This window comes from Triturus cristatus, chromosome 9, assembly GCF_964204655.1.
Source record: "Triturus cristatus chromosome 9, aTriCri1.1, whole genome shotgun sequence".
In the NCBI taxonomy this organism is placed as follows: Eukaryota; Metazoa; Chordata; class Amphibia; order Caudata; family Salamandridae; genus Triturus; species Triturus cristatus.
Genome location: NC_140592.1, coordinates 1,011,054,017 through 1,011,080,667, shown reverse-complemented (window position 1 = coordinate 1,011,080,667; position 26,651 = coordinate 1,011,054,017). Strand labels below are relative to the sequence as shown.

General features: G+C 47.7%; 1 protein-coding gene across 2 annotated transcripts in view; it reads right to left on the bottom strand.

Moving 5' to 3' along the window:
• The window catches only part of POMT2 (protein O-mannosyltransferase 2), a 408,616-nt gene that overhangs the window by 46,593 nt on the left and 335,372 nt on the right, over positions 1-26,651 (bottom strand). For both annotated transcript variants that reach the window (XM_085626671.1, XM_085626672.1), the window contains one exon: positions 21,009-21,149. In XM_085626671.1, the coding sequence (XP_085482797.1) occupies positions 21,009-21,149 (141 nt within the window). The remainder of the gene's footprint in view (positions 1-21,008; positions 21,150-26,651) is intronic.

Below are 26,651 nucleotides of genomic sequence, written 5' to 3'. Positions count from 1 at the left end.
CTACTAGTAGGCCTTGCTCTGGACAACATAATTGTCATCATTGACTGATTGTGTAAGTTCCCCTCCCGTGGAGGTCGTACGGGGTCTCTTGGGGGTTCTCCCTCCTCCTCTGGGGGACTAGTTAGTGTTTTCATCTATGGGGCGACAGGCACACTGCACTTTGGGGGGGCTGATTGGGCTCATGCAGGGGTGCAGGGAGGAGGGAGTTCTGTTGGGACGGGTGGGTTGGGGTGGGGTGTATTTCGTTTTTACCGCAAGGCAAACCCTTTACTGTATTGGTGTTTTTGAGGTGCTCTCGGGGGGACGAATGATGGCTTCTGTATGTGATGGGGGGTAGGGACTTGACTTTGTTGTCTTGGAACGTTAATGGACTGGGGGATAGGATTAAGCGAGGTGTGGTCCTGCAGTATCTGAAACGAATTTCGCCAGATGTGGTCTTTCTGCAGGAGACACACCTTATTGGTAATTCCTTCTGTGCCATGAATCGGCGTGGCTATCGTTTGGTGGCCCACTCGGGCTTCACGTCTGGCTCGCGGGGGGTGGGTATCATGGTTAAGAACTCGCTCCCGCTGGAAATAGATGAGGTGCGCCATGATGAGAGGGGACGCTACACTGCCTTGGTGGGGAGAATGGAGGGCAAAGTGGTTGTCTTTGTTTCGGTGTATGTCCCACCGGGGCTACAGTCTACCACTTTTGCGGACCTGGGGCGCCTCCTCCTTGACCTTCCGGGGGGGCTTTTGGTGGTTGGGGGGGATTTCAATGCGGTGGTTTCTGGTACTATGGATCGTCACCCCCCTAGGGACCTCCCCCGGGCGCAGGCGTGGCTGTCCGGCCTCTTAGATACATTGGGATTGGTGGACTGCTGGCGCTTAAAACATCCCACGCAGCTGCAATACACCTTCCATTCGGGTGCCCATGGTAGCCTCTCGCGGCTTGATCACATCCTTGTCCCTGCGGCCTATGCTGGGAGGGTGGGAGAGGTGCGCCATCTGGCGCGGGGTATTTCAGATCACTCCCCACTCCTGTTGCACTTTGGTGTCCTCCCGAGGGGGGAGGGCAGGGTAGCTCCAATCAATGCCTGGTACCTGCGCGACCCCACTATTCGTTCTGACCTGATTAAATCCTTGCAACGGTATTTTGAGGAGAATGTGGGGTCTGTCCCTTCGGCTATCTCCCTTTGGGAGGCCTTCAAGACAGTTATTAGGGGGGAGGCCCTCTCCTTCATATCCCATGCCCGGAGACGCGAGCAGGAGGAGGTGACCCGAGTGGAGGCCGAAATTACTGAACTAGAGGGTGATTTGGGGAGTGGGGTGACGGATGCTGCACTGCATGTTCTACACCTTAAGCAAGCGGCCTATAGGGCCCTCGTCACGGAGGCAGCCAGGGGCCTCAGTAGAGAGCAACAGGGGCGACTGTATGATGTGGGTGATAAGGCTGGTAAATTGATTGCGTGGTTGGATAAAAAGGAGAGAGCGAGTCGTGTGGTTCCGCTGATTGAGAGGATGGATGGTGTACGTGTCACCGAGCCAGAAGACATTGTCTCTTGCTTCGCGGATTATTTCCGTGAGGTGTATTCCCCGGTCTCTCCCTGCTCGGAGGCGGATTCTCATGCCCTGCTTCGAGATATCGCGCTGCCCTCCCTTTCGGTGGAGGACAGGGAGTCGTTGGATGCTGCTCCTACCTCGGACGAAATTGCCCTCGCTATACGCTCGGTCGCATTTGGCAAGGCCATGGGCCCGAACGGCATCCCTATCGAGTTGTATAAGCTGCGACCGGACGTACTGGCACCCCACCTCCGCGCGATGTTCCTGGCGGCCCACTCGCGGGGCTCCCTCCCGCCGGACCAACGTCTGGCTACAATCGTGGTGATCCACAAGGAGGGGAAACCCCGAGACCGGGTTACCTCCTATCGGCCTATCTCGCTCTTGAATGCGGAGCCCAAAATCCTTGCCAAGGTGCTTGCCAACCGGCTGGTCGGTGTGGTGGGCGATCTGGTCCACCAAGACCAGTCTGGCTTTATCCCCCATCGCAACACGGCCCTCAATCTGCGGTGCTCGCGCGTGTTCCGTTTGTGCGGGAGCCGGCCATCTTGGCGTCCTTAGACGCCACCATGGCGTTTGACACGCTCGAATGGCCATACACTTGGGCGATGCTGGCGAAATTTGGATTTGGACCGGGATTCATCAGCTGGGTCAAATTGTTGTACTTGGGCCCGTTAGCGCAGGTGGTAGTGAATGGGCGAGTCTCGGCCCCGTTTGCGTTGGGACGGGGCACGCGACAGGGTTGCCCCTTGTCGCCGCTCCTGTTTGCATTGCCCTTGGAACCCCTGGCGGAGTGGCTGCGGTGGCACCCTTCCATCCGTGGTCTCCGTTGGACCCCCGAGTATGAGGACCGCGTGTCCCTCTACGCTGACTATATCCTTTTGTATCTAGCCTCCCCGCGCAAATCACTGATTGTCCTGGTTGATGTCCTGCGCTCCTTCGGCCGTAACTCAGGCCTTGTCATCAACTGGGCTAAATCATGTGTCTATGTGCTTTCCGGGGAGGCTCCCGTCCTCCCGCGGGGATGCCCGATCCAGATTGCCTCGCAGGGATTTCGGTACCTGGGGGTCTATATCACGCTGGACCCGGAGGCCCGCTACGAGCGAAACTTGCTTCCCCCCCTCCAGCGCTTGAAGGAGGACGTCGCGCGCTGGCGGCGCCTGCCGCTCTCGCCGCTCGGCCGGGCGGCATTGTTTAAGATGATGTCGTTGCCGCGCTTCCTGTACGCTCTCCAGAACACTATGGACCTAGTCCCGGCGCGCTACTTCCGTGAGGTGGAGAGTCTACAGCGCCGCCTGTTCTGGGACGGGAGGCCGCGTATAGCCCTGGCGAAGTTGACGCTCCCGTGGTACGACGGGGGGATTGCCCTCCCGGACATTAAGCGGTATTACTGGGCCTCCCAGCTAGCTGCAATTAATCACGGCCTCTATGGGCCCGCCTTGAACCCGGCATTTGAAATGGATAAGATGCTCCTGCCCGGTGGCGACTACAATCGAGCACTCTACTCTGGCGCGCCGGATCCCCGCTTGACGGGGCCTACGCGTGTCATGGTGCGGGTGTGGCACGCGGCCAATGCAGCTATGGGGTGGAAGGACCGTTTGACCCGGGCATCGCCGTTGTATGCGCCTCAGCGGTTGGGCTCCCTGTGGACCTCGAAGGGCTTCGAGAAGTGGGACACGATTGGCATCAGTAAAGTGGGGGACCTCTGGACGAGAGGGGGATTTAAAACATTCGAGACGCTGCAGACGGAGTTTCAGCTGCAGGGCAGTGAATACTTTCGGTACTTGCAGGTCCGTCATGCGCTGGGCTCCGTCTTTCCAGACGTCGCCTCCATCCCGGAGTCTTCCCCCCTGGAGGATAGAGTGCTGGATGGCCACGTTCCGGATAGCACGATCTCCCTCATTTACAAAAAATTGATTAATGACCGCTCGGGCCTGCTGACCGGCCTCCGGGAGGCTTGGGTTGCCGACGGGCTGGAGTTGGACGACGAAGACTGGATTTCCGCGGTGGCCTCTCCGAAGGAGGTGGCCATACCGGCTCGCCTTCGCTTCGTCCAGCTTAAGATACTCCACTGGGTTTACATGACGGGGCCAAGGCTTCTGCGTATGGGTTATGCTGAGGATGGGTTGTGTAAGCGTGGGTGTGGTGCTTTGGCGACTTTTTTGCATATTTTGTGGGAATGCCCGAGGGTGGAGCGATTCTGGCGTGGTGTGCATGAGGTCCTGCGTCTGGTTACGCATGTCGCACTGTTGCCTGAAGCGAGGAGATGCTTGCTGAATGTGTGGGAACCAACTGATTACTCGGTTCCGCAGACGCGATGGGTGACTCTGGGATATATGATAGCTAAGCGTGACATTGCTCAATTGTGGGGATCCCAGCGGCCCCCGGCGGTGTCGGCCTGGAAAGAACATATGGATTGGTGCATGTTCCGAGAAAAGGTGGTGTATGTGGCGAGGGGCAAGCCTGGGGCGTGGGTGAAAATATGGGGCCCCTGGAACGCCTACCGCGGGGGTATCTGCGAGCCACCACTGCTGCCTGCTGCCTCACCGGCTCCGTCTCCCTAGTTGACCCCCTCCCCCAGCCCCGGGCACAGAGTTCCCCCAGTCCTGGACTTGTTTCCCTTCCTCCTCTCCAGATTCCTGTGGATGGTCGGGGTCCCTCATTTGAGGAGCACGTGTGGTTACCTTCGATTGCGGGTTGCCTTGCGGGTGTGGTTTTTCTATGTTGTTGTGTGTGTATAAAATGAAACCGTATTGTGGGCTTAGAGTCATGTGGCCCACGTCGTTGATGCCTCCTGATTTACTTCTCTGCAACGCCAAGTGCCTTTTTGTAAGTTTGTCAGGTGCTCCTGTCACTCTAGCGGCCGGCCGGAAGGTTGTAGGCCCATACTTGTATATACTTGAGATTGCAATAAACGGTTTCCAAAAAAAAAAAAAAATAAATAAATAAATAAAAGCTGGGAAGGTAAAATGAGGACGAAAGAATTTGGAAGAGGGTTGATTGTTTAATAAAAGAAGTGTTTTAAGGGGAGGTTCAGGGAGCAGAAAGCTGCGTTTTTGAATTCATAATGGAAAGGATTAATCTGTTTGGTGTTAGAAGCTGTGCAATGAAGGTTGGGGACCGTAGGGTTCAGCGCAGGGATAGTTAGATCAGTAAGCAGGTAGTGATCAGCGAGGGGTTTAGTGATGGGTTCAGTTTTATCAAATTGAGTTTTTCATAAATGATTTTGCAACTGACATGTTTCAAAAAATAACTGTGCAATTAAGATGTGATTTTATTGTTTACTTGCAGTGACCCCTGACGAAGGGCTTGAGCAGCCCGAAATGCATTGGGTATTTTATTAAAGCTGTCGTTGGATGAATTTAATGCGTCATTACGTGTTATTGTAAAGAGGTCCGGATGGGCACATCAATGGCATTAGAAATCTGGAAAATTGGCATGATACTGCGCTTGTGGACTAAACGGGAGATAAAGAGAAAAATGAGCAATCAAATGATTACACGTTTAAAAAAATGATTAATCTGTCTAAACACAAATTGAGGATTCAAGGACTTGATCGCTGTGCCTTTGGTTGGGGAGCATGTCGCCCCAAATTGTTTTGCATGTTATTTCAAGTGCCAATGGGCAAGGCACTTTCGCCCAAGGAGCACGCAATTTTGCTACATGAGGATTACTTAAGGATTACTGTTTGAACAGGTGTGCATTCCCTTCCTTGTACTACATATTACAAATATCCCATGCACATGTTAAAGCGTTTATACATTTTGTGGTGTTATACCGTGTATATTTTCCGGGGAATGGGGTTACTAGGGCCTACAAAACTTGGGGAGGGGGCTGCACTCCCCTGTCCCCATACTAAATGTACCAGGGCCCATAGAATAGGGTCCCTGGAGCCCAAAGTGGACTAGGGGAGAGATGGCCCTACTGATGACCCACCTCGCCAAATTTTTATTTAGAAAAATGTTGTTTTTTGCCACGATCTCACAGGAGTCCCACTGGATCGTGGCAATACCAGCATACTTGTTTTATTTTGGCTTGTCTCTCTGGGGCCCCCCACTGGGCCCTGGGGAGTAGAGTATCCCTACTCTACCCTCTTATATTATTTTTAGGTTAAACTTCTAGACACGGGACCAAGTCCCCGAGTCCTATAATGGCTGCCAGAAACACTTTTCTCATGCTACTGGTAGCCAATCAGTGCTCTCGCTCCTGCAGGAGTCAGATTCCTGCAGAAGCGAGTTGGTCCAAGGGGAAAAAAAGCTTTCTGGCACAATCAGAACACTATTTTTGAACTAGCGTTCCCGCGAGACTCTCACAAAACTCTAGAGGACCTAACCTGCCAGTTATACAAATAGGTTTGAACTTTAATGTCTCAAAAACTACTCAATGAATTTACACCAAATCACAATGAGCACAATCTGTGAATCAAGATCTATCTTCCTGCCAATATGGTGAAATTCCGTTCTGCAGTTTTTGAAGTCGATGGAAAATGAATAGGGATTTTACGGTTAGGGACCTCCCCCAGCCCCCTCTCTTTTTTCTCAGCCACTGCTTGACGGATCACCCTGAAACTTTCCATGTACAAACTAGGAAAAAAAGGAGCACTTTTTAGGTAAGTTTTATGGAGATTCGTCAAACCGCACCAAAGTTAAAGGCAACATACAAAAAAACAGAAATCCTCTGGAGGGACACAATCCTAACTATAACTACCCAGTGGTGACCACTACTGGGCAATATATATATTCACTGAAAATAAAAAAGATTAACCCCTTCGATGCTCATGACGGAACGGTTCCGTCATGAGCATCGGTTGGGCTGTGCTCATGACGGAACCGCTCTTCCCCCCTGGGGCATCGATCGTGCCCCCACAGAGGGGGATGGCAGCGGAAGAGTTTCTGCTGCCACCCCCGAGCCCCCCCACGCTTCCTGATTACGTCAGCGCGCGCCGGCGTCATCAGGAAGGGTTGGACGCGCTGGAATCCATTTCTTCCAGCGCGTCCAAGGCAGCAGCAGGTATGTTCCCTCGTCCGGTGGGGGCCGCGGGGGTGATTTGTTTAGTATTGAGGCATCGGGGGAGAGGAAAGAGTATTTCCTCTCCCCGGATGTCTCAATACAGGGCATTCCTGCTCCACGATCGCGCACAGCGTCGCGATCGTGGAGCAGGGATGCCCCACTAGACACCAGGGATGTGTTTTGTTTTATTTGGGAAGCGACCCCTTGGGCAAGGGTCGCTTCCTAGGCGGGCAAATTAATTAGAAGACTTTTCTGCCCCCCCTGGGGGCAGATCGGTCGTCTTTCTGCCCGTTTCTGCCCCCAGGGGGGGCAGAAAAGCCCACTAGACACCTGGGATGTGTTTTGTTTTATTTGGGAAGCGACCCCTTGGGCAAGGGTCGCTTCCTAGGCGGCCAAAATGATTGGAAGACTTTTCTGCCCCCCCTGGGGGCAGATCGGTCGTCTTTCTGCCCGTTTCTGCCCCCAGGGGGGGCAGAAATGCCCACTAGACACCAGGGATGTCTTTTTCTTTATGTAGGAAGTGACCCCTTGGGCAAGGGTCGCTTCCTTTGGGGCATAAATAATGGGAAGACTTTTCTTCCCCCCGTGGGGGCAGATCGGTCGTCTTTCTGTCCGTTTCTGCTCCTGGGGGGGGCAGAAAAGCCCACTAGACACCAGGGATGTATTTTTCTTCATGAGGAAGCGACCCCTTGGCAAAAACTGTTTGCATTTGTGCTCGATGTGTATTTTGTTGTCTTGTGAGTAATTTTCATTTTTTTTCTTCTTTCTAGTTGGATATCGTTGGTTTTTGCTGTGTCACTGCAAAGTAGGTTCTATAGTTTTTGAGTACATTGATCATTGTGATAAAGGTACACATTTCTTTACTTACTTGGTTTGCACATTGTTGGTTGTTGTTGACTTGTTTGTGCAGTCTTCAATCTTAGTAAGTATAATGGCTAGCCGCAGGATTACTGCTCAGCAGGTTGTTGGTTTGCTGTTTGAGTCTTCCTCTGATATTGGTTCAGAGACTGACTCTGCATCTGAGGGAGAGGAGGCAGGGGACGATTGTGGCAGTGAGTTGTCTCTCCGTATGGAGTCATCGGATGATGAAGATACTCTTAGTGCGGATGAAGTGCCTGTGTTAGAGGAGGAGACTGATGTGCCGATAGTGCGGCAAGAGGCATCTGGGCTGCAGCCTGGGACTGCAAGGCTTCCCGTTGGTGTAGTGCGGCAAGAGGCTTCTGGGCTGCAGCCTGCGGCTGCAAGGCTTCCCATTGGTGTAGTGCGGCAAGAGGCATCTGGGCTGCAGGCTGGGGCTGCAAGGCTTCCCGTTGAAAGTGATGACCTCTGGGTTGCCCCTGGCATGGTGCAGCCGGCATTGCCAGAGTTTACTGGTGTTCCAGGGTCTAGAGTGAATACTGAAAACTTTTTGCCGGTAAATTTTTTTCAGTTGTTTATGGACGATGTGTTTTTGGCAGAGATTGTTGAGCAGACTAATTTGTATGCCAAACAGTTTTTGAGGGACAACAGTGCCAGTCTTAAGCCACACTCTAGAGCTACCCGGTGGACTCCCACAAATGTTGAAGAGATGAAGAAGTTCTTGGGTTTAACTTTTTTGATGGGCTTGCTAAGGAAGCCATCAATGTCTTCATATTGGTCTAGCAGTCCCTTGATGGCAACGTCTATTTTTCCGGCAGTCATGAGTCGTGACTGGTATTTGCTTCTGCTTCGGATGATGCATTTTGTTGATAATGGTTTAGCGTTGCCACGAGATCACCCTGACTGTGACCGTCTTTTTAAGATTAGGCCTGTCCTTGATCACTTTGTTGATAGATTTTCTGAGATTTATGCCCCTGGGAAAGAAATTGCAGTGGATGAGTCTTTGGTGTTGTTCAAGGGCCGCTTGGTTTTTAGGCAATACATTCCTAGTAAGAGGGCACGCTATGGAATAAAGCTGTATATGCTGTGTGACAGTAGGACTGGATATGTCTCTAATTTCAGGGTGTACACCGGTAAGGAATCTAGGTTTAACCTCCCTGGTTGTCCGTCCACTTTTGGAGTGACTGAGAAAATTGTTTGGGAACTTGGAAGAGGATTTTTTAACAAAGGCCACCATTTATATGTAGATAACTTCTACACTGGTGTGCGGTTGTTCAGGGAATTGGCCAAAGTGGACACTCTTGCTTGTGGCACAATCCGCTCTAACCGTAAAGGTTTCCCGAAAGAACTTGTTTGTCAAAAGCTTGTGCGGGGACAGTGCAGTGCGTTGTGTTGCCAGGAGCTTCTTGCTGTGAAGTTTACAGACAGGAGAGATGTCTACATTCTGACTACCATCCATGATGAAAGCACTGCACCTGTGACTGTTTGGGGTCAGGTAGCTGAAGCGCGCAAACCTGTGTGCATTTTAGACTATAATAGGCACATGGGTGGTGTTGACAGAGTAGATCAGAGGTTGGAACCTTACACTGCTCTTCGTAAGGCTTACATTTGGTACAAGAAGTTGGCTATCCATCTTTTCCACTTGGCAATGTTTAATGCTTTTGTTGTGTTCCAGGATTCTTGCCCTGAGTCAAAGATGACTTTTGCTAAGTTTCAGGAGTCTGTAATAGGCAGCCTTGTTGTAGTGGAACAGGCAAGTGTTCCTAGAGTTGGAGTGGTGGAGGATGTTGCTAGATTGAAAGAACGCCACTTTCCAGATCACATTCCTCCCACACCCGCAAAAGATTTTCCCAGTAGGAGATGTAGAGTCTGTTGGCGAAGAGGTTCGCGGAAGGAGAGTCGTATGTACTGCCCCGACTGTCCTTCTCATCCTGCACTGTGTCTCCCTGCTTGTTTCAGAGCGTACCACACGCGAAAGAATTTTTGGGAGCATTCCTGAGTGGTAAAGTGAACTGCCTGGTCTGTATTCTTTGGATAATTTGATTCTGTTTCAAGGTTGGTGTTAGTGCAATGTATTTAGTTGCTGATTTTCTGTTAGAAGATTTGTATCTATTTGCAATTTGTTTGTGTTTTTATTTTTTTCTAAAATATCCTAAATGTGATGGCGGTGTGTGTAGGCTTGCGCTTGGCTGTTGGTGTGTGTGGACTGGCACTTGGTTGGTGGTGTGCGTGGAATGGTGCTTGGCTGGCGGTGTGCGTGGACTGGCGGTGTGCATGGACTGGCGGTGTGCGTGGACTGGTACTTGGCTGGCGGTGTGCGTGGACTGGTGGTGTGTGCGGACTGGTGTTTGGCTGGTGGTGTCCGTGGACTGGAGCTTGGCTGGTGGTGTGCGTGGACTGGAGCTTGGCTGGCGGTGTGCGTGGAATGGTGCTTGGCTGGCGGTGTGCGTGGACTGGTACTTGGCTGGCGGTGTGCGTGGACTGGTACTTGGCTGGCGGTGTGCGTGGACTGGCGATTGGCTGGCGGTGTGCCTGGACTGGCGCTTGGCTAGCGGTGTGCGTGGACTGGTGTTTGGCTAGCGGTGTGCATGGACTGGCGCTCTGCAAGCGGTGTGTGTGGACTGGTGCTCGGCTGGCTGTGTGTGAGTAGTGACTTTCTGCTGGTCACTACACACACTGCTAGCTGAGTGCCACTCCACGCAATCTATCAGCCTGTGTAGTTGCTGTGTCTGGATTGTGGGCGTGTGAAAGTGATGGGCCCTTGAATGGCGCTGTGTGCTGGTGTGAGTTTTGTTATGTGATGGGCCCGCGACTGGCGGTGTGAATGGTTTTGTATGTCTCGCACGTATGAAAGGTGTATGAATGGCCTGTAAAGAGGTTGGTGCCTTGTCGTGGCTTTACAGCTCACGAGCTGTGAGTCAATGGTTCAGTTTCTTGCCCTTTCAATTATTACCAGTGCATTTCATTTTTTTGAAATCACTTGCTAATACAATTGTATCTACTGAACCATCACTCACCCTCGTGCCAAATCCAACCAGTATGTGTGTGTGCTTGCGGATTAGAAGGCTGAGGAGAAATATTTGTCTTTCTGAAGCAGGGTGTACCTTGTCCCTTTTTGGTGAATTTTGTACTGTGTTGCTTTTGTACCTGGTGGTGCGAATGGTCTTGTTTGTATCACGTATGAAAGGTGTGTGAATGGCCTGTAAAGTGGTTGGTGCCTTGACGTGGCTTTACAGCTCACGAGCTGCGAGTCATTGGTTTGGTTTTTTGTGAATTTAATTATTGACAGTGCATTTCATTTTTGTGAAATCTCTTGTTAATAAAATTTAATACACTGAACCATGACTCGCCCTCGTGCCAAATCCAACCAGTATGTGTGTGTGTTTGAGGAATAGATGGTTGTGCAGGAATCTTTGTTTTTAGTTTCTCTGCCAAGGTTCACTTTCCATGTAAGAATAACCCACCAACTGTAGATATTGTAGAAAACCCATGGGAGTTCATGGTGATGTCTCTCTTGTGAATTTAAAAAGTTTTTTTTATCCCCAATGTCCTGCAAACCTCAAAATGTCTGCCACATTTTCTTTGCAATATTATTCCAAAATTCTCACGCTGTAGGAACAATAGTTAATCTGGTTTTGCAAGGGGGGTCACTTTGGTTTTTGGCCCGGTGCTCGGCGGCCATCTAGGGAAACCTACCAAACCCACACATTTCTGAAAACTAGACACCCGGCGGCTTCCAGGGAGGTATAGCTTGCGTGGATCCCCCAACATTTCCTTACCCAGAATCCCCTGCAAACCTCAATTTTAGCTGAAAAAAATCACTTTTTTCACACATTTTGGGGTGGGAAAGTTGTGGCATCACTGGGCTCACACAAATTTACCACCACCCAGCGTTCCCCCAGGTCTCCCGGTAAAAATGGTGCCTCACTTGTGTGGGAGGCCCAAGTACCCGCGGCCGGCAAGGGCCCAAAACGTAGTGAGGCGGCATCAAAATGGCCTATCGCAAAACCACCTGGTTTTGCAAGGGTGGTCACTTTGGTTTTTGACCTGGCGCTCGGCGGCCATCTAGGGAAACCTACCAAACCCACACATTTCTGAAAACTAGACACCCGGCAGCTTCCAGGGAGGTATGGCTTGCGTGGATCCCCCAACGTTTCCTTACCCAGAATCCCCTGCAAACCTCAATTTTAGCTGAAAAAATCACTTTTTTCACACATTTTGGGGTGGGAAAGTAGTGGCATCACTGGGCTCACACAAATTTACCACCACCCAGCGTTCCCCCAGGTCTCCCGGTAAAAATGGTGCCTCACTTGTGTGGGAGGCCCAAGTACCCGCGGCAGGCAAGGGCCCAAAACGTAGTGAGGCGGCATCAAAATGGCCTATCGCAAAACCACCTGGTTTTGCAAGGGTGGTCACTTTGGTTTTTGACCCGGTGCTCGGCGGCCATCTAGGGAAACCTACCAAACCCACACATTTCTGAAAACTAGACACCCGGCGGCTTCCAGGGAGGCATGGCATGCGTGGATCCCCCAACGTTTCCTTACCCAGAATCCCCTGCAAACCTCAATTTTAGCTGAAAAAATCACCTTTTTCACACATTTTGGGGTGGGAAAGTTGTGGCATCACCGGGCTCACACAAATTTACCACCACCCAGCGTTCCCCCAGGTCTCCCGGTAAAAATGGTGCCTCACTTGTGTGGGAGGCCCAAGTACCCGCGGCAGGCAAGGGCCCAAAACGTAGTGAGGCGACATCAAAATGGCCTATCGCAAAACCACCTGGTTTTGCAAGGGGGGTCACTTTGGTTTTTGACCCGGTGCTCGGCGGCCATCTAGGGAAACCTACCAAACCCACACATTTCTGAAAACTAGACACCCGGAGGCTTCCAGGGAGGTATGGCTTGCGTGGATCCCCCAACGTTTCCTTACCCAGAATCCCCTGCAAACCTCATTTTTAGCTGCAAAAATCACTTTTTTCACACATTTTGGGGTGGGAAAGTTGTGGCATCACCGGGGTCACACAAGCCCGGTGATGCCACAACTTTCCCACCCCAAAATGTGAGAAAAAAGTGATTTTTTCAGCTAAAATTGAGGTTTGCAGGGGATTCTGGGTAAGGAAACGTTGGGGGATCCACGCAAGCCATACCTCCCTGGAAGCCGCCGGGTGTCTAGTTTTCAGAAATGTGTGGGTTTGGTAGGTTTCCCTAGGTGCCGGCAGGGCTAGGGTTCAAAATCTACAGCTAGTCACTTTGCCAAAAAAAGGGTCATTTTTCACTGCAAAACCATGTTGCGTTTTGCGCCGTTTCCTGTCGCGGGCACCAGGCCGACCCGCACAAGTGAGGTACCATTTTTCTCGTAGGACTTTGGGGAACGCGGGGTGGGTGGAAATTTGTGGATCCACGCAGATTCCAGAACTTTCCATCACAGAAATGTGGGGAAAATGTGTTTTTTTTGTCAATTTTTTACGTTTGCAAAGGATTCTGGGTAACAGACCATGGTGGGAGGCAGTCAAGTCACCCCGTCCTGGATTCCCCTGGGTGTCTAGTTTTCAAAAATGTATAGGTTTGCTAGGTTTCCCTAGGTGCCGGCAGGGCTAGGGTTCAAAATCTACAGCTAGTCACTTTGCCAAAAAAGGGTCATTTTTCACTGCAAAACCACGTTGCGTTATGCGCCGTTTCCTGTCGCGGGCACTAGGCCGACCCGCACAAGTGAGGTACCATTTTTCTCGTAGGACTTTGGGGAACGCGGGGTGGGTGGAAATTTGTGGATCCACGCAGATTCCAGAACTTTCCATCACAGAAATGTGGGGAAAATGTGTTTTTTTTGTCAGTTTTTTACGTTTGCAAGGGATTCTGGATAACAGACCATGGTGGGAGGCAGTCAAGTCACCCCATCCTGGATTCCCCTGGGTGTCTAGTTTTCAAAAATGTATAGGTTTGCTAGGTTTCCGTAGGTGCCGGCAGGGCTAGGGTTAAAAAACTACAGCTAGTCACTTTGCCAAAAAGGGGTCAATTTTCACTGCAAAATTGAGGTGTGACCAGGTTGCGTTTTGCGCCGTTTCCCGTCGAGGGCACTAGGCCGACCCGCACAAGTGAGGTACCATTTTTCTCGTAGGACTTTGGGGAACGCGGGGTGGGTGGAAATTTGTGGATCCACGCAGATTCCAGAACTTTCCATCACAGAAATGTGGGGAAAATGTGTTTTTTTTTGTCAATTTTTTACCTTTGCAAGGGATTCTGGGTAACAGACCATGGTGGCAGGCAGTCAAGTCACCCCATCCTGGATTCCCCTGGGTGTCTAGTTTTCAAAAATGTATAGGTTTGCTAGGTTTCCCTAGGTGCCGGCAGGGCTAGGGTTCAAAATCTACAGCTAGTCACTTTGCCAAAAAAAAGGGTCATTTTTCACTGCAAAACCACGTTGCGTTTTGCGCCGTTTCCTGTCGCGGGCACTAGTCCGACCCGCACAAGTGAGGTACCATTTTTCTCATAGGACTTTGGGGAACGCGGGGTGGGTGGAAATTTGTGGATCCACGCAGATTCCATAACTTTCCGTCACAGAAATGTGGGGAAAATGTGTTTTTTTTGTCAATTTTTTACGTTTGCAAGGGATTCTGGGTAACAGACCATGGTGGGAGGCAGTCAAGTCACCCCATCCTGGATTCCCCTGGGTGTCTAGTTTTCAAAAATGTATAGGTTTGCTAGGTTTCCCTAGGTGCCGGCTAGACTCTTCGCAAAAAAAGTGTAAATTTTCAGTGTGAAAATGTGGTGTGTTCACCTTAGGTTTTGAGCCACTTCCTGTCGTGGGCACTATGCCTACCCACACAAGTGAGGTACCATTTTTATCGGGAGACTTAGGGTAGTTCAGATTTGTAAAGCAACTGTTATTAGCTATTGATTTTTGATGCATTTCTCCCTTCCAAATGAAAGACATTGTGTAAGAAAAAAGTCATTTTGAAAAATGACCAATAATTGTCATGCAAGTATGAGTACTCCCAATTTCGAAAATGTGCAAATATGCACTGTTTCTAAACTCTGTAATTTGTTCCCATTTCAGAAATACATAGGTGTCGTTCATACCGATTTTTCCATGTATACATTTTCCCACAATAATTGCTATGTACCCGGAACAAAAAAAAAAAACATTACAAAATGCTGCACAGTTTTTTACTCTGGGTTCGTTGGGCTCTTGGTGAACCTACAAGTCCTATATATCCCCACAACCAGGAAGGTCCACCGGATGTAACGGTACATTGCTTTCAAAGAGATGTTATAATTAGAAGAAGTTACAGGTGAAAACGTTGACTCAAAAGGCTGCTTTTTTCAACAAATTTTTAATTTTTCCTATATTTAACTGTTAGTTTCTATAAAAAAACCTTGATGGATCTACACAAATGACCCCTTGCTGAATTCAGAATTTTGTCTACTTTTCAAAAATGTATAGCTTTCCAGGATCCATTATTGCTTTTCTACCCATTTCTACCATTATCTGGAAGGAGGTTGAAAGCACAAAAAATAGCAAAAATAGGGTATGTCCCAGAAAAATGTCAAAACTGTGTAAAAAATGTTGGATTTCTGACAAAAATCTGTCATTCCCTAAAAGCTGAAGAAATGGTGATTTCAGCCCCACAAACCCTTTTTTGATATCATTTGCAGAGAAAAACCCAGACGCTTTCATTTGCAGCCACTTTTCCCCATTTTTCACAAAAAAAACAAAATGTTGCTGCATTTTGACTAATTTCTGGGAACTCTCTAGGAGAATCCACAAACCCTGGGTACCTTTAGAATCCGCATGATGTTGGAAGAAAAGGACGCAAATTTGGCGTGGATACCTACTGCGGTCAAAAAGTTACAGGGGCCTAAGCGCGCACTACCTCAAATAGCCCAAAAAAGGCTTAGCACAGGAGGGGAAAAGGCCTAGCAGCGAAGGGGTTAAAGAGACAATACAGTTAGAATATGTTGATGCCAACATAATGTTTTTGAACTCACAAAAAAAACACAAAAATTCACCAGCTATAGTTAGCAGAGCTAACTATAACTTGTGCCTCCGCCATGCAATGCTTATGACCTCACATATTACATCACTCTCAACATGTTTTGACATTATTGATGACATCACTGATCACATTATCCAATCTTCTTTTGTACACATTACTCTATAAACTATTATGGCATTAGAGGTCTGAAAGAAAGTATAAAATAGCTCAGAATGATATGAAGCATCATTAATGCCATCACACACACAACTCACTTAGGTGAAGCAAGCTTGTTTTATGTGCAAGATTGACCCTATATCACATACTTCATGGGTAGCCGTGTTTAAATTAACAATCAACCACAGATAGAAGGATAACCCCTACTGCACGCGGTGTTCAATCTGTATACAAATGTTCAGAGAAAAGCTCCAGATACTCTACTTCTGTTACATATCTAATGCCCTAATAGACAGCTTTTACTTGTATCGAACCTGTCAGCCACAGAACCTACAGTGAGAAATGAAGTGGATATGAATAGAAAAGTGGGTACTGTAAACAGTGTTTACTCTATGGACAGAGTTTACTCTTTACCACACTGTTTGCAGAAAGCGAAACTCATGATTAATACACTACAGAGCATTAAAAATAATCTACTAATAAGAGTGTTCACTCAACAAAACGTATCCAAAGAAACATTATTCATAAACTCCCAAGGTCTGAAAGTGCTAGAGGTCATACTACATGCAACCTTCGCACTGTGGTGAAAACTTCACAGAGAGCCCATCTTCTGAAGCGAATCAAGCACATGTACATATGTTAGTACCTGGTGCACACAGTCTTCTATATTATGATGAAATTTCCCTGCTGAATCGATTTTGTCTGAATACTCATAGCTGCTTAAAATACTTAGTATCTATTATGTAGAAAATTAGCCACTTTTGAAACATTTTCTGCAGAATCAAAAACCTTGTGTGGTACATACTGGACAAAAGTTGTCACATGTATCCTGCACACAGAGGTACTCCTGAATGCAAAGATTTATATAATGTTCAATACCTTTACACAGCTATGATGCATTAGGAGCTCATTTGTGCTTTGTGAACACTTACACGCATTAGCTGGACACAGGCTGTACAAAATTAGGTAGAGAAGTAATATGGTAGTCACCCACCACTATCTAAACTATAAGATAAACTAACACACTCATTGGATGATGTCCTCAGTGATGTCATAAAAAATTTAATAGAACTTCATGAGTGATGTAATATGTGAGGTCATATGCAGTGCATAGCGGGGCGCAAGGTAGAGATGGCTCTCCTATTTTTAAATGATGAATTTCCATGTTTTTTTTACTCCAAAACGTTATGTTGGAACTGACATTCTCCCAACTATAGCATCACTTTAACATTTGTTTTTTTTGTGTGAATTTCCAAGGTTTTATTTTACATAAAGCTATATTTTATTTCCATATGAAAAGCCATCCCGACGTGCACAGCTTTTGGCCATGTGGTGGTGGAGGGTGGTGTTGGGTCCTTAGACCGGCATGGTCTGCTGTCAGACCCTGTGGCTAATCCCTTGCAGTCAAGCAATCCCATGCTGCACCTGCGGCCAGATCCTGCGTTCAACCCTCCGCCAGTATACAGCCCTCCCCTCCACCAGAGGAGGGGGGGTCATCCATCCCCCTTCCTAAGCCACTACTGACCTCCGGGCTCTTTATTTTTTAAAAGGGGAGGGAGTGCGCAAGCAAAGCCCCCCCTCCCCACTCCCCAAGTCACTATTGGAACTGGAGACCCCCTTTTCCCGGGGTCTAAAAATATATTATTATTAGCGAAGGGGATGCATGGTGTCCCTCCACAAACCTAATAATTGCAATAATTAGGGGTAGGGCATGAAGCCCCACTCCCCAACCCTTTTTCAGCCTTGGGGACCCCATCTTGGGTACCGATAGGGGAGCTCAACAGCCCCTGCGGCCCCAGCCGACTCCCCGCATGATGTGGGAACCAGTTTGGGTCTTGCCCGGAGGGAGCAGTAATTTATGTTTGCTCCCCTTGGGCGGAAGCAATATCTGTTATTTCCCTGCCCACAGGAGTGCAGGCACAGAAACAAAAGTCTGCTCCCACCAAGCAGGAACATTTTTAAATCTCCCGCCGGCTGGAAGCAGACATGCCTTCCCTGTCCGTGCTGCTGCAGGCAGGGAAGGCATGTTTGCTCCAGCCCAGAGGGAGATTTAAAATGCTCCTATGTGTTTACCTGCTGATGCTAGTGCAGGTGGGGAAACTTCTCTATCCCGGGGTAGGCTGCTCGGGACAGAGTCACTGAGTCAGCCCTGGAGGGTGGGGTCCCCGGGGCCAACAAATGCTTGGGGAGGACATTTAAAAAATCTTTTTTACCAATCTGCCCCATGAGATGGGATCCCCAGGACCTTTACAATTTTGGGAGGAGAGTGGGGTCACGCCTTTCTCCCTTTTTTCCCAAAAAGAAATCAGCCCCAGGTGATGGGGTACCTAGGGCTAAAAACGGAGAAAGGCCAACCATTCATGCCCCCCTCCACAAACATTTATTTTTTAAAATGGCGGGCCATTTTTCTGTGAACCCGCAAACAAAAAATAAAAAAGATTTTTTGGGCCCCAGGCAGGGTCCCCTGGGTCCCCCCACAAAGCTAAGGGATGCACAATATCTCTACCCTTTCCCCTAATATTATTTCGATTTTTACATTTCAGGGCAGGGGAAAAAGCTCGAGCCAATCAGAAGGCTCCTTCTTTTAAAATAGGGGTTGGGGACTCTCACAAGAGTCTCTCAAACCCAACTGTCAAGATGCACAAATATTTTGGAACCATAATTTTAAACTACTGAACGGATTTACACCAAATAACAAAAAAAGCACACTCTATGGACTAAGATTTAGCTTCCTTCCAAATTTGGTGTAATGAGGTTCAGCAGTGTTTGCGGTATTGCTACCAAAAGAAGTCTATGGAAAATGCAAGGAGATTTTGCTGTCCTTTTTCTCAGCCTCCACTTTACGGATAACTAAAAAGCTTTCCAAGCACAAACTAGACAACAAAGCACTATATGAGAAAATTTGGGGGAGATTTGTCAATCAACACCAAAGTTATTAGCAACATAAAAAACACATTTCCTACGGAGAAAAAAATCTTAACTATACCTACACAGTGGTGTCTGCCACTGGGTAATGTATTTATTCTCTGAAACAAACAAAAATATATTTATATATAATATAGTGGCGTGGTAAAGCATTCCATTGAACAGACAGCGCTGTACAGGCTGCCTCCCCACCATTGTCCTTTAGCAGGTCATCTGTGCTGGTAAAATTACCTGTGCTATAGTAGAAATTGTTGCTGGGGCTAATGAAGGGTTTCATCCAACTGTTCGAAATAACACCTGTCATAAGGCCTGTAACGCTTCCTGTATTTTCTATTTCTTTTCTTTCCTATCCCATGGCCTTCAGGGCATTCATCTCTGCTTTTATACATGCTACAACATTAATGTGCAATCCAGGCAGAGAATGGGAGATTTAGAATTCTCTGCTGGGCTTCGGTTTTAGACCTGTAAGTTCTAGCCAAGGCTTTCTTGAAGGATCTCTTGGAAGTCTGTTTTCCTTTAATAGTTCGAGACCGGTCATACTGGCCTATGTGGCACTTCCTATCTTCGTGTCAGTTGCTGTAGTGCCACACATCTTCCTGCCTACGGAGTACGTGCATTTTCTCTCCTTGAAAGGAGCAATAGTGGAAGAGGTTGCTGCTACATTTGACTTTCTTGCCCCTGAGATGGTCACTGAATCCGGAGGAACATTTGACCTTAGAAAAGTGGCTCTTGGTCTGGAATTTTATATTTCTTTTGGAGTCACAATGAAGCCGACTTTACAGATGCAAGGACTAGAAACCTTTGGGCTGCACACTCTAATAGGCAAGGGATTTAGGGTAGTAACGGCCTGGATGATATTTGGAATAAAGTCTTGAATATGACTCGAGTATAAGAAGTCTGAGTTGAGCTACTGATATTCAACTAGGCTGCACCCCTGACTGGGACTTTATTAAATGTGTTTGTCATCTACAGGAAAGACCCATGCTGGAGAAGAGTCAGCCAGTGTCGATGAATAATCTCTGATGAAGGAATAGTTAGTGGAGTAATAAGACCAGACAGGACAGAGTATATGACTTTGATGATATCTCTGCAAACTAGAGCTCCTGCTGGATAGCCTTGAAAGCCTAGAGTGCAAACTTGATCTTCTGCAAAATTGTGTACTGGAGTGACATCTTCCATTCCTGTGTGGTATTTTGGTTATCAGTGGGCTTAGAAGGAGCAGGTAAAGGCTGGGACACCACTGGTGACTTTGGCATTTCTGCACCTCCAAAAGGAACCAGAAGAGTAGGTGGTCCCAGTGAAAACCTAGATCCCTACTGTGGTAATTATTCTTGTTTGGGAGTAGGTCCTGGAATATCCTGAATCAGAGGACCTCAGAACCCATCATAAGATGGTTGAACGGTTCAGAAGAAAGTTGAAACCTTGAAGAGAAGGATCCAGAAAGCCATAAGAGGGCTGGTTTCTGGGCCTTGTAGGAAGAGGAGGGAGGAGGCCGAGAACATGATCTCCCTCTAGGCCTCAACATCGAAGGTGGCAACAAATGCGTGGAACACCTTTGAGAGTCAATGTTGAACGGAGTGCTTAAATCAATGGAGGTCTTAAAGTTGTTGCATCAACGATGAATTGTGTCTTGATGGCTACCAAGGCTATGACTGCAAGCAGGATGGGACTGCAACTGTTCTCGATGTCAGCAGGGTACATTGTCTTCTCTCATGAGATGTGGAACTCTGGAAGGTAAATTATGTAGGCTGTGCAGGTCACCTAATAAATAGGGAAGGCTTTCCGACAGGAAAATAAAAAAAACTATCAGATAACTGTTGAAACATAGTTCCAGTACTTTGGGACTGAAAAGGTTTTGAAACAGTTTGGAAAAGATTTCCAGAGCAAAAAAGGCAGAGTTTAGTACTCCAGGATCCTGTTGCCAGGAGCCAGAAAAAATAGAACTGACAGTCCGGTATGGGACATAATGGGATACAGGAGGTGAGTTGAGGCCTTTCAAGGCACAGTGCTAGCTTTCACTTTCATGTCCATGGTAGCCTATCTGCTAAGACTGCCCTTCATTTCCTTTTTATTCCCTTTTAAAAATGGTTTGTGAAAGATGTTTCTAGTCAATGGTTGCTAATGTAGTGAGTACTTGGTTTGATTGGGTGCTTTTCTAAAATATAAAACTGAATAAAGAAATCAAGTTTGACCATTTTAGCCTTTTTAATAGACTGCAAAGACGTTTTTTGTATAATTAAGCTCACTTGCCCACTGAAAAGTGTTGTGCATGTGTACAGATCAACATTTTTTAAAATATTTTTTGTAAAGTGCACCTAAATCCCCCATGTAGCTTTGGCATTTCATTACTTAAGAATATGGATGGCCACCCCCTGGAAAAGAACATGAGGGATTTAACTCTAAGTACTGTAAAGAACTTGAGGAATTTGCCCATGAGCATGACCGAGAATCGGAAATATTCACTTGTGAGCTTAATGAAGAACAGAAGAGGTTTACCTGCAAGCATGCTGAAGAACATGATAATTTACCTGCGAGCATGCTGGAGAACAGCATTGCTGGGAAATAGTGGTGGAAGTACAAGACTCTTCCCATGACAAAGAATGGGCAGTAATGGAGAAACCAGCCCAACATTACAAGGCCCCCGCTTCTAATCAGGACGTGGCATCGCCCTAAAATACAAACACATAGAGAAATGTTATTTAACAATAAAACATCTACAGAATATAATTAAATACAGAGATCTATTTATCGGACAACTATTGTTTACATTCATGTTTATTGCATGAAATAGAAGATACATGTCCAATCATTTGCACGGCTGACTTGCCTTCCAATGTGGGAAGCAGAGACATCTTTAAAACCATAAGAATAATACATTTTTCATACCTTTTTCACCTTGCTTTAGTTTGCATCGTTAATGCATTGCTTGATTAGGATGAGAACAGAACAGAGAATGTGTTGTGGGCAGTGCTTTAAAGGACACACATTACGAATGGAAGGGTACAACTTACGCTCCCACTAGAAAAATCTGTCATCTACCGCACTGGTTATGGGATGGAGCAAAGGCAGATCTGGTCATGGGTGAATAATTCGCTGCAGCATGCGGGGACCCCACAAATATTTTTCTAAATCCAGTATACACATATGTGTGTGTGTGTATATATATATATATATATATATATATATATATATATATATTATACACACACACACACACACACACACACACACACGTATATATACTCACATTTCACTGTTAAAAACTAAGGTTTAAGGGACATTATAGTTAGTTGAAAATGTCAGTTATGGTTTTGAACTAACAAAACCACTGAAATTCACCAGGTCTAGTTAGATCTCAAGGAACTATAACTTGTGCCCTAGAGTAACTATAACTTGCGCCCCCACAATGCAGTGTGATGACATAGAACATGCCATACGTGATGTGAATATGGAAGATAATTAGCAGTGCAGTGCAAGGCGAGGGTGCAAGATATATTTACTGGCAGTCCCCACCTTTTGCTAGGTGTGCAAGAACTTTAATTCGAGCCCAGGTGCTTACAATTCACTGATGCCTTGTGCTGGCAGTTGCCTCTCAGACTCAGTTTGTTTTGGAGACTATGCAGAGTTGGATACAGATTAAAGCTTTGTGACTCATATTTCATAGATCAAGATAACAAGCTGAGGAGAGAGAGGGGTCAATTCGGACTTCACTGAAGGTCATCAGGATGCAAAACCAGAATTACAAGTACGTTAACATTTCTTCTGCATCGTATTACTTTCATTAATAGACTGAGTAGCAAGGAAATCCCTAATATCCTGTGGCTCTCAGATATAATTACTATCAGTGAGTAACATTTCTTCTGCATTGTAGGATCTTCATTGATAGTTGTACATGTTAGAATAGAGAAGCAAGCAAATCATCCCCAACATAATATGGCTTTCAGCCATAAGAGATAAAAGACCGCAAGTCTTAAAGTCCGGAAACTCGACACTCAAAATGTATTAAGAGAAAAGAATCTTAAGGGTGACCTGACATATACTATGGTCGGCTCTTTTGTCAGATTCAATGCTACTGTGACTACCAAATTTGTGAAGAGATTTCCAAGAAGACACTTTACAAATTACTCCAAGTAGGCTACTCTTTAACCAAACTGTAGTTGCCACATTCCCTCTGCAGGAATGAACCCTGGGCTTTGCTGGCAGTAATGTATTCGACAGTTCGGTGGGAAGAGGAAATACAGGCAATAATCCAATGAGCAAACAATTGCTTAAAGGAGACTAAGTCTTTACACATGAGGCCATAATTAATGAAACTTTGGATTCCCTTTCATAGGCTTTTGATCTCACAAAATAAATGAAGGTTGTGTTCAGCTGAGAAATTTACTCATGAATCCTACAGAAGAAAAGGTTTCATTCATCTATGAGCATGACAAAGATTAGGAGGGATTCGCTTGTTAGCATACTGTAGAAACAGTGAAAAACAGGAGGCCCAAAAAAACTGGTAGAGTGATGGATGGATTATTATTAAATCCCGAGGCTACCTTAGGCAAAAAAAAGGATGGGTTCTCATGACTTCCCTTTTTGAGAAGGACACAGTATCTGGTTCCACGGTTGAAAGAGCCTCTAGTTCACTAACCATGCATGCTTAAGTAACAGTACTACATGCTACCTTCTATAGTAGATCCTGCAATTAAGCCTTGTGGATGTTTTCAAAAGGAGGATCCATTAATGTGAAAAATAGAAAATGAAGTTCCAAAAGAAGGAGAAGATGTTCTTATTGGAGGAAAAAAAACTTTAATCTTTTGAGTAGGTCCTATGTTACTAGAGTCCTGAAGAAGGAAGGCTTATGAAGACCTTTTCTGCATGCTGTTAAAGCTGTAAGATGGGCTTTATGTAAAGAAAATCACAGTTTAGCCTTAACCACATCTAATGTGTGTGGCAGAATCACTTTTCCTTGCTTGATATGAGATCATAATTTTGCTGTTGGAACAATAAGCAAATCACTTCTATTTGAAAGCATGGGAGGAGCGGGAAATATTGGACATTGGTAACAATAGAAAACTGTTCGTGACTGGCCCAGCCCGGCAGCGTTTGGGTAGGTCGACCGCCATCCCTGCGGTTCCCATTACGCCACTGGTAATTCCAGGTGTCTTGACCTGCTGGGAGTTGATGGGGCCAGCCACTAACAGTTTTTAGGTTGGCCTTCGCATCTACAGGTTGGCCTTCGCATCTACAAGTACTATATCTTTAGGTGCACTGTGTGGTATATCAAGGTTAGCAAACCAGAACACCACCTTTAGTGTAGATAGACAATCTCTCTTAGGTCCGTAAGAATTGCCACTAGATCACTCTGACACACAGGCAAGAAACATGTTGACCACATGAAGCTGAGCGCAACATCCTGACACAATACATCAGGAAGTCGCCACTCTATTTTTAACCAGGTTGGAAGCCAGGTTCATTAAAATTTTCTGTCTGGACTTCCATTCTCAGTTTTATCCCCGCACAGTCTATTGACCTTCACTTTAGCACATCTACACTTTTAGGTCCCTTACACCTACGGCCCCTCAGAGGGTGCCCGTCAGATACTGCAGCGCCGACCTGATGAGGAGCATGCCCTATGATGAAGCATGACATCCAGCTGGCTGGGTGTGTGAGGGCCCCAATTCCGAAAGGAGGAATTCCCCTTTCCCTCCTTTCCTAAAGGACAACTTGTCGCCTCTTCAGACTTCTCTCCCCCCTTTGCCTTCATAGGAACTCCATACTTTTTTTGGTTTTAAAGTCTGGAAATCACCAGGGGGCTATGGCCAACCGCCGACTAAGATGGCCGCTTCTTAGAGCGGCTCCGTAGCTCAACTGCCTAATCCCCTAACATCCGTTAATTTATCCGTCCCCAGCCGCAAACCGACAGTATTTTTGCTGGCAGGCTACTGGGGATGCCAATGAACCTGCTTTTTCCAAGCTGCAGAAGCTAAGGAGGGAGATCAACATTGTGGCCTATGCAGCGAGGTGAGACCACAGGCTCGAGTCTGGCCTGCACCGCGACAGGAGTGCCAAGAGCCATTACAGCAGCTGGAGCTGCGGAGACCTCGTACATCCAGCTGTGGGGGAGCAGGTCCTGCACCGTGCAGCTGCCTCCTGGGGAGGACTAGTCCCTGGGTTGAGCCACTGCCTTGGGAAGACGCATCTCACTGGCGCATCTTGCAAATGCACCGGTCTGGCAGGGCGGCTCTGTCGGTGACTGAGGGGGAAGAATCTCGGCTGATGGAAGTGCTTCAGCACCGGCCATCTCTGGTGAGCAGAAATGATGGGTCAGGCGGGGCGGCGGCAGTCTAGTGATGATCGCAGTGATGACCCAGTGAAGCACTGAATACAGCAGCGATCTGTGGGCAGTTGAGGACGGTGTCTCAGACTGCGGCACTGCCACTCACCCATAACCCATGCTATCCTGAGTGGTAAGTGCGGGGCGCAAGAGTTGCACAGAGGGTGCGAGATGTGCAACACCCATCGTAGACACTGCGGTGCAGTAACTGACTTAACCCATTGTGCAGCGACTTTCCGAACGGCTTCTGGCCCGTTATTCAGCAGGTGCCGCCTGAGACCAAGATCTGCACTGACCTCACGGCTGTGGGGCCATACTCCTTACGTTGCATACCTGACATGGGCATATGGAGACTTGCATCCTGGCATTCCCCTAGCACTTAAGGCCTAGCAGGATTTGCCACCTAAATTTAATGTGGCCTCCCTGTCTGGCAGTAAAAGGCCCTCGACATGTTAGTGGGAGGGGGGAGTTTGGGGAGCGGTGTACACAAGGTGAGAAACCTGACGGGCCTTGTGGAGTGCTCGTGAGCACCCACAGGCAGGCAGCTGCGAGTATCCCCGTAGCTCCTGTGCCTCCCCTTGCTCTCTCAAACCTTCTTTTACCATGACAGGCGGCAAAGGGGTGAAGAGCTTCCAGCAGACCAAGCTAGATAAATATGCCTCCCTAAGGGACCAGTAACTCTGGAAGTTTCCCAGAAGCAGCCACCTCCTGCTGCCCAGCTGGCCCCAGAGGGGGAATTCTTGACACTGCACTATAATATGGCGGCAAACCATGGAGTGCGTACAGTCTTGGAAGCACGAACAGACTCGGTCAAGTCAGAGGTCTCGCTAGTGAAAGTGGACCTCTGTCATATGAGCACAAGAGTAAAAGAGGTGGAGGACTCCACGGTCACTCTGAAGGTTCAGGTCAGTGAACTGCGTGCCACAAGCTAAATCCTTGAGGCCCAACTAGAAGACTACTAGGGCAGGTCAAGGCACAAAAACATGCGCATAATTGGGGCATGCGGTGGACTTATTTGTGGAGGGCCTCACACTCAAAAAACTACAGCCTCTCTAAATAGTTCTCAGTGGAACTGGGTCACAGAGTTCTGGTAGATGACCTAAACCAGGAGCTCACCAATGCCCGATAATAACGCACATTTTTAACTCTCAGGACCGGGACAATGCGCTATGACTGCCCGCAGCGCCCCTCCAGATACTTATGAAAACGCAAACATAACTTTCTTCCGCTACTTCACACTCAAAGTCCAGAAGCAACGCCATAGCTTTCTAGTAGTTAAGAAGGCCTTGAGAGACAGAGAAGTAATATACTTGTTGTTCTTTCCGGCGAAGCTGCGAGCAGTCTGGTGGGAAGCCGTGGTACTTCTCGACCCCTGAAGAAGTCTAGGAGTGTCTCGATGGATGGAGGACAGTAGGAGGCACCGGTCACAGAGCACGGCAGGGATGACGTGGGCAGTGACCTGAAATGTCAGCCGGGCAGCGAACACGGGAGAACGGCCTGGAAGGGGAAGAATCACTGCGATGGACCCATCGGTTCACCTGACGCAAACAGTTTTTAAGATTGACCAGCTGCTCCAGAATAAAATTTCCTAGCGAGTATATCTGGCCCATTTTTAACACACAGTCCACTCACTTGCACACAAAAAAACTACCCGCTCCACTGTAATTCAGGTGTCGAAGCACACCCGGATGGCACTCGGCAATCCGGGTGGGACCCCGATGATGAAGCAAGTCACCAACTAGGTTGGTGAGTGAGGGGTCTTCTACTAAAGAGAGAACTCTTCGCGCCCTGTTTTCCCAGCTTTTTGGAGACCTCTTGATTGGTCTTCTGACTATACTCCTCCACTTGT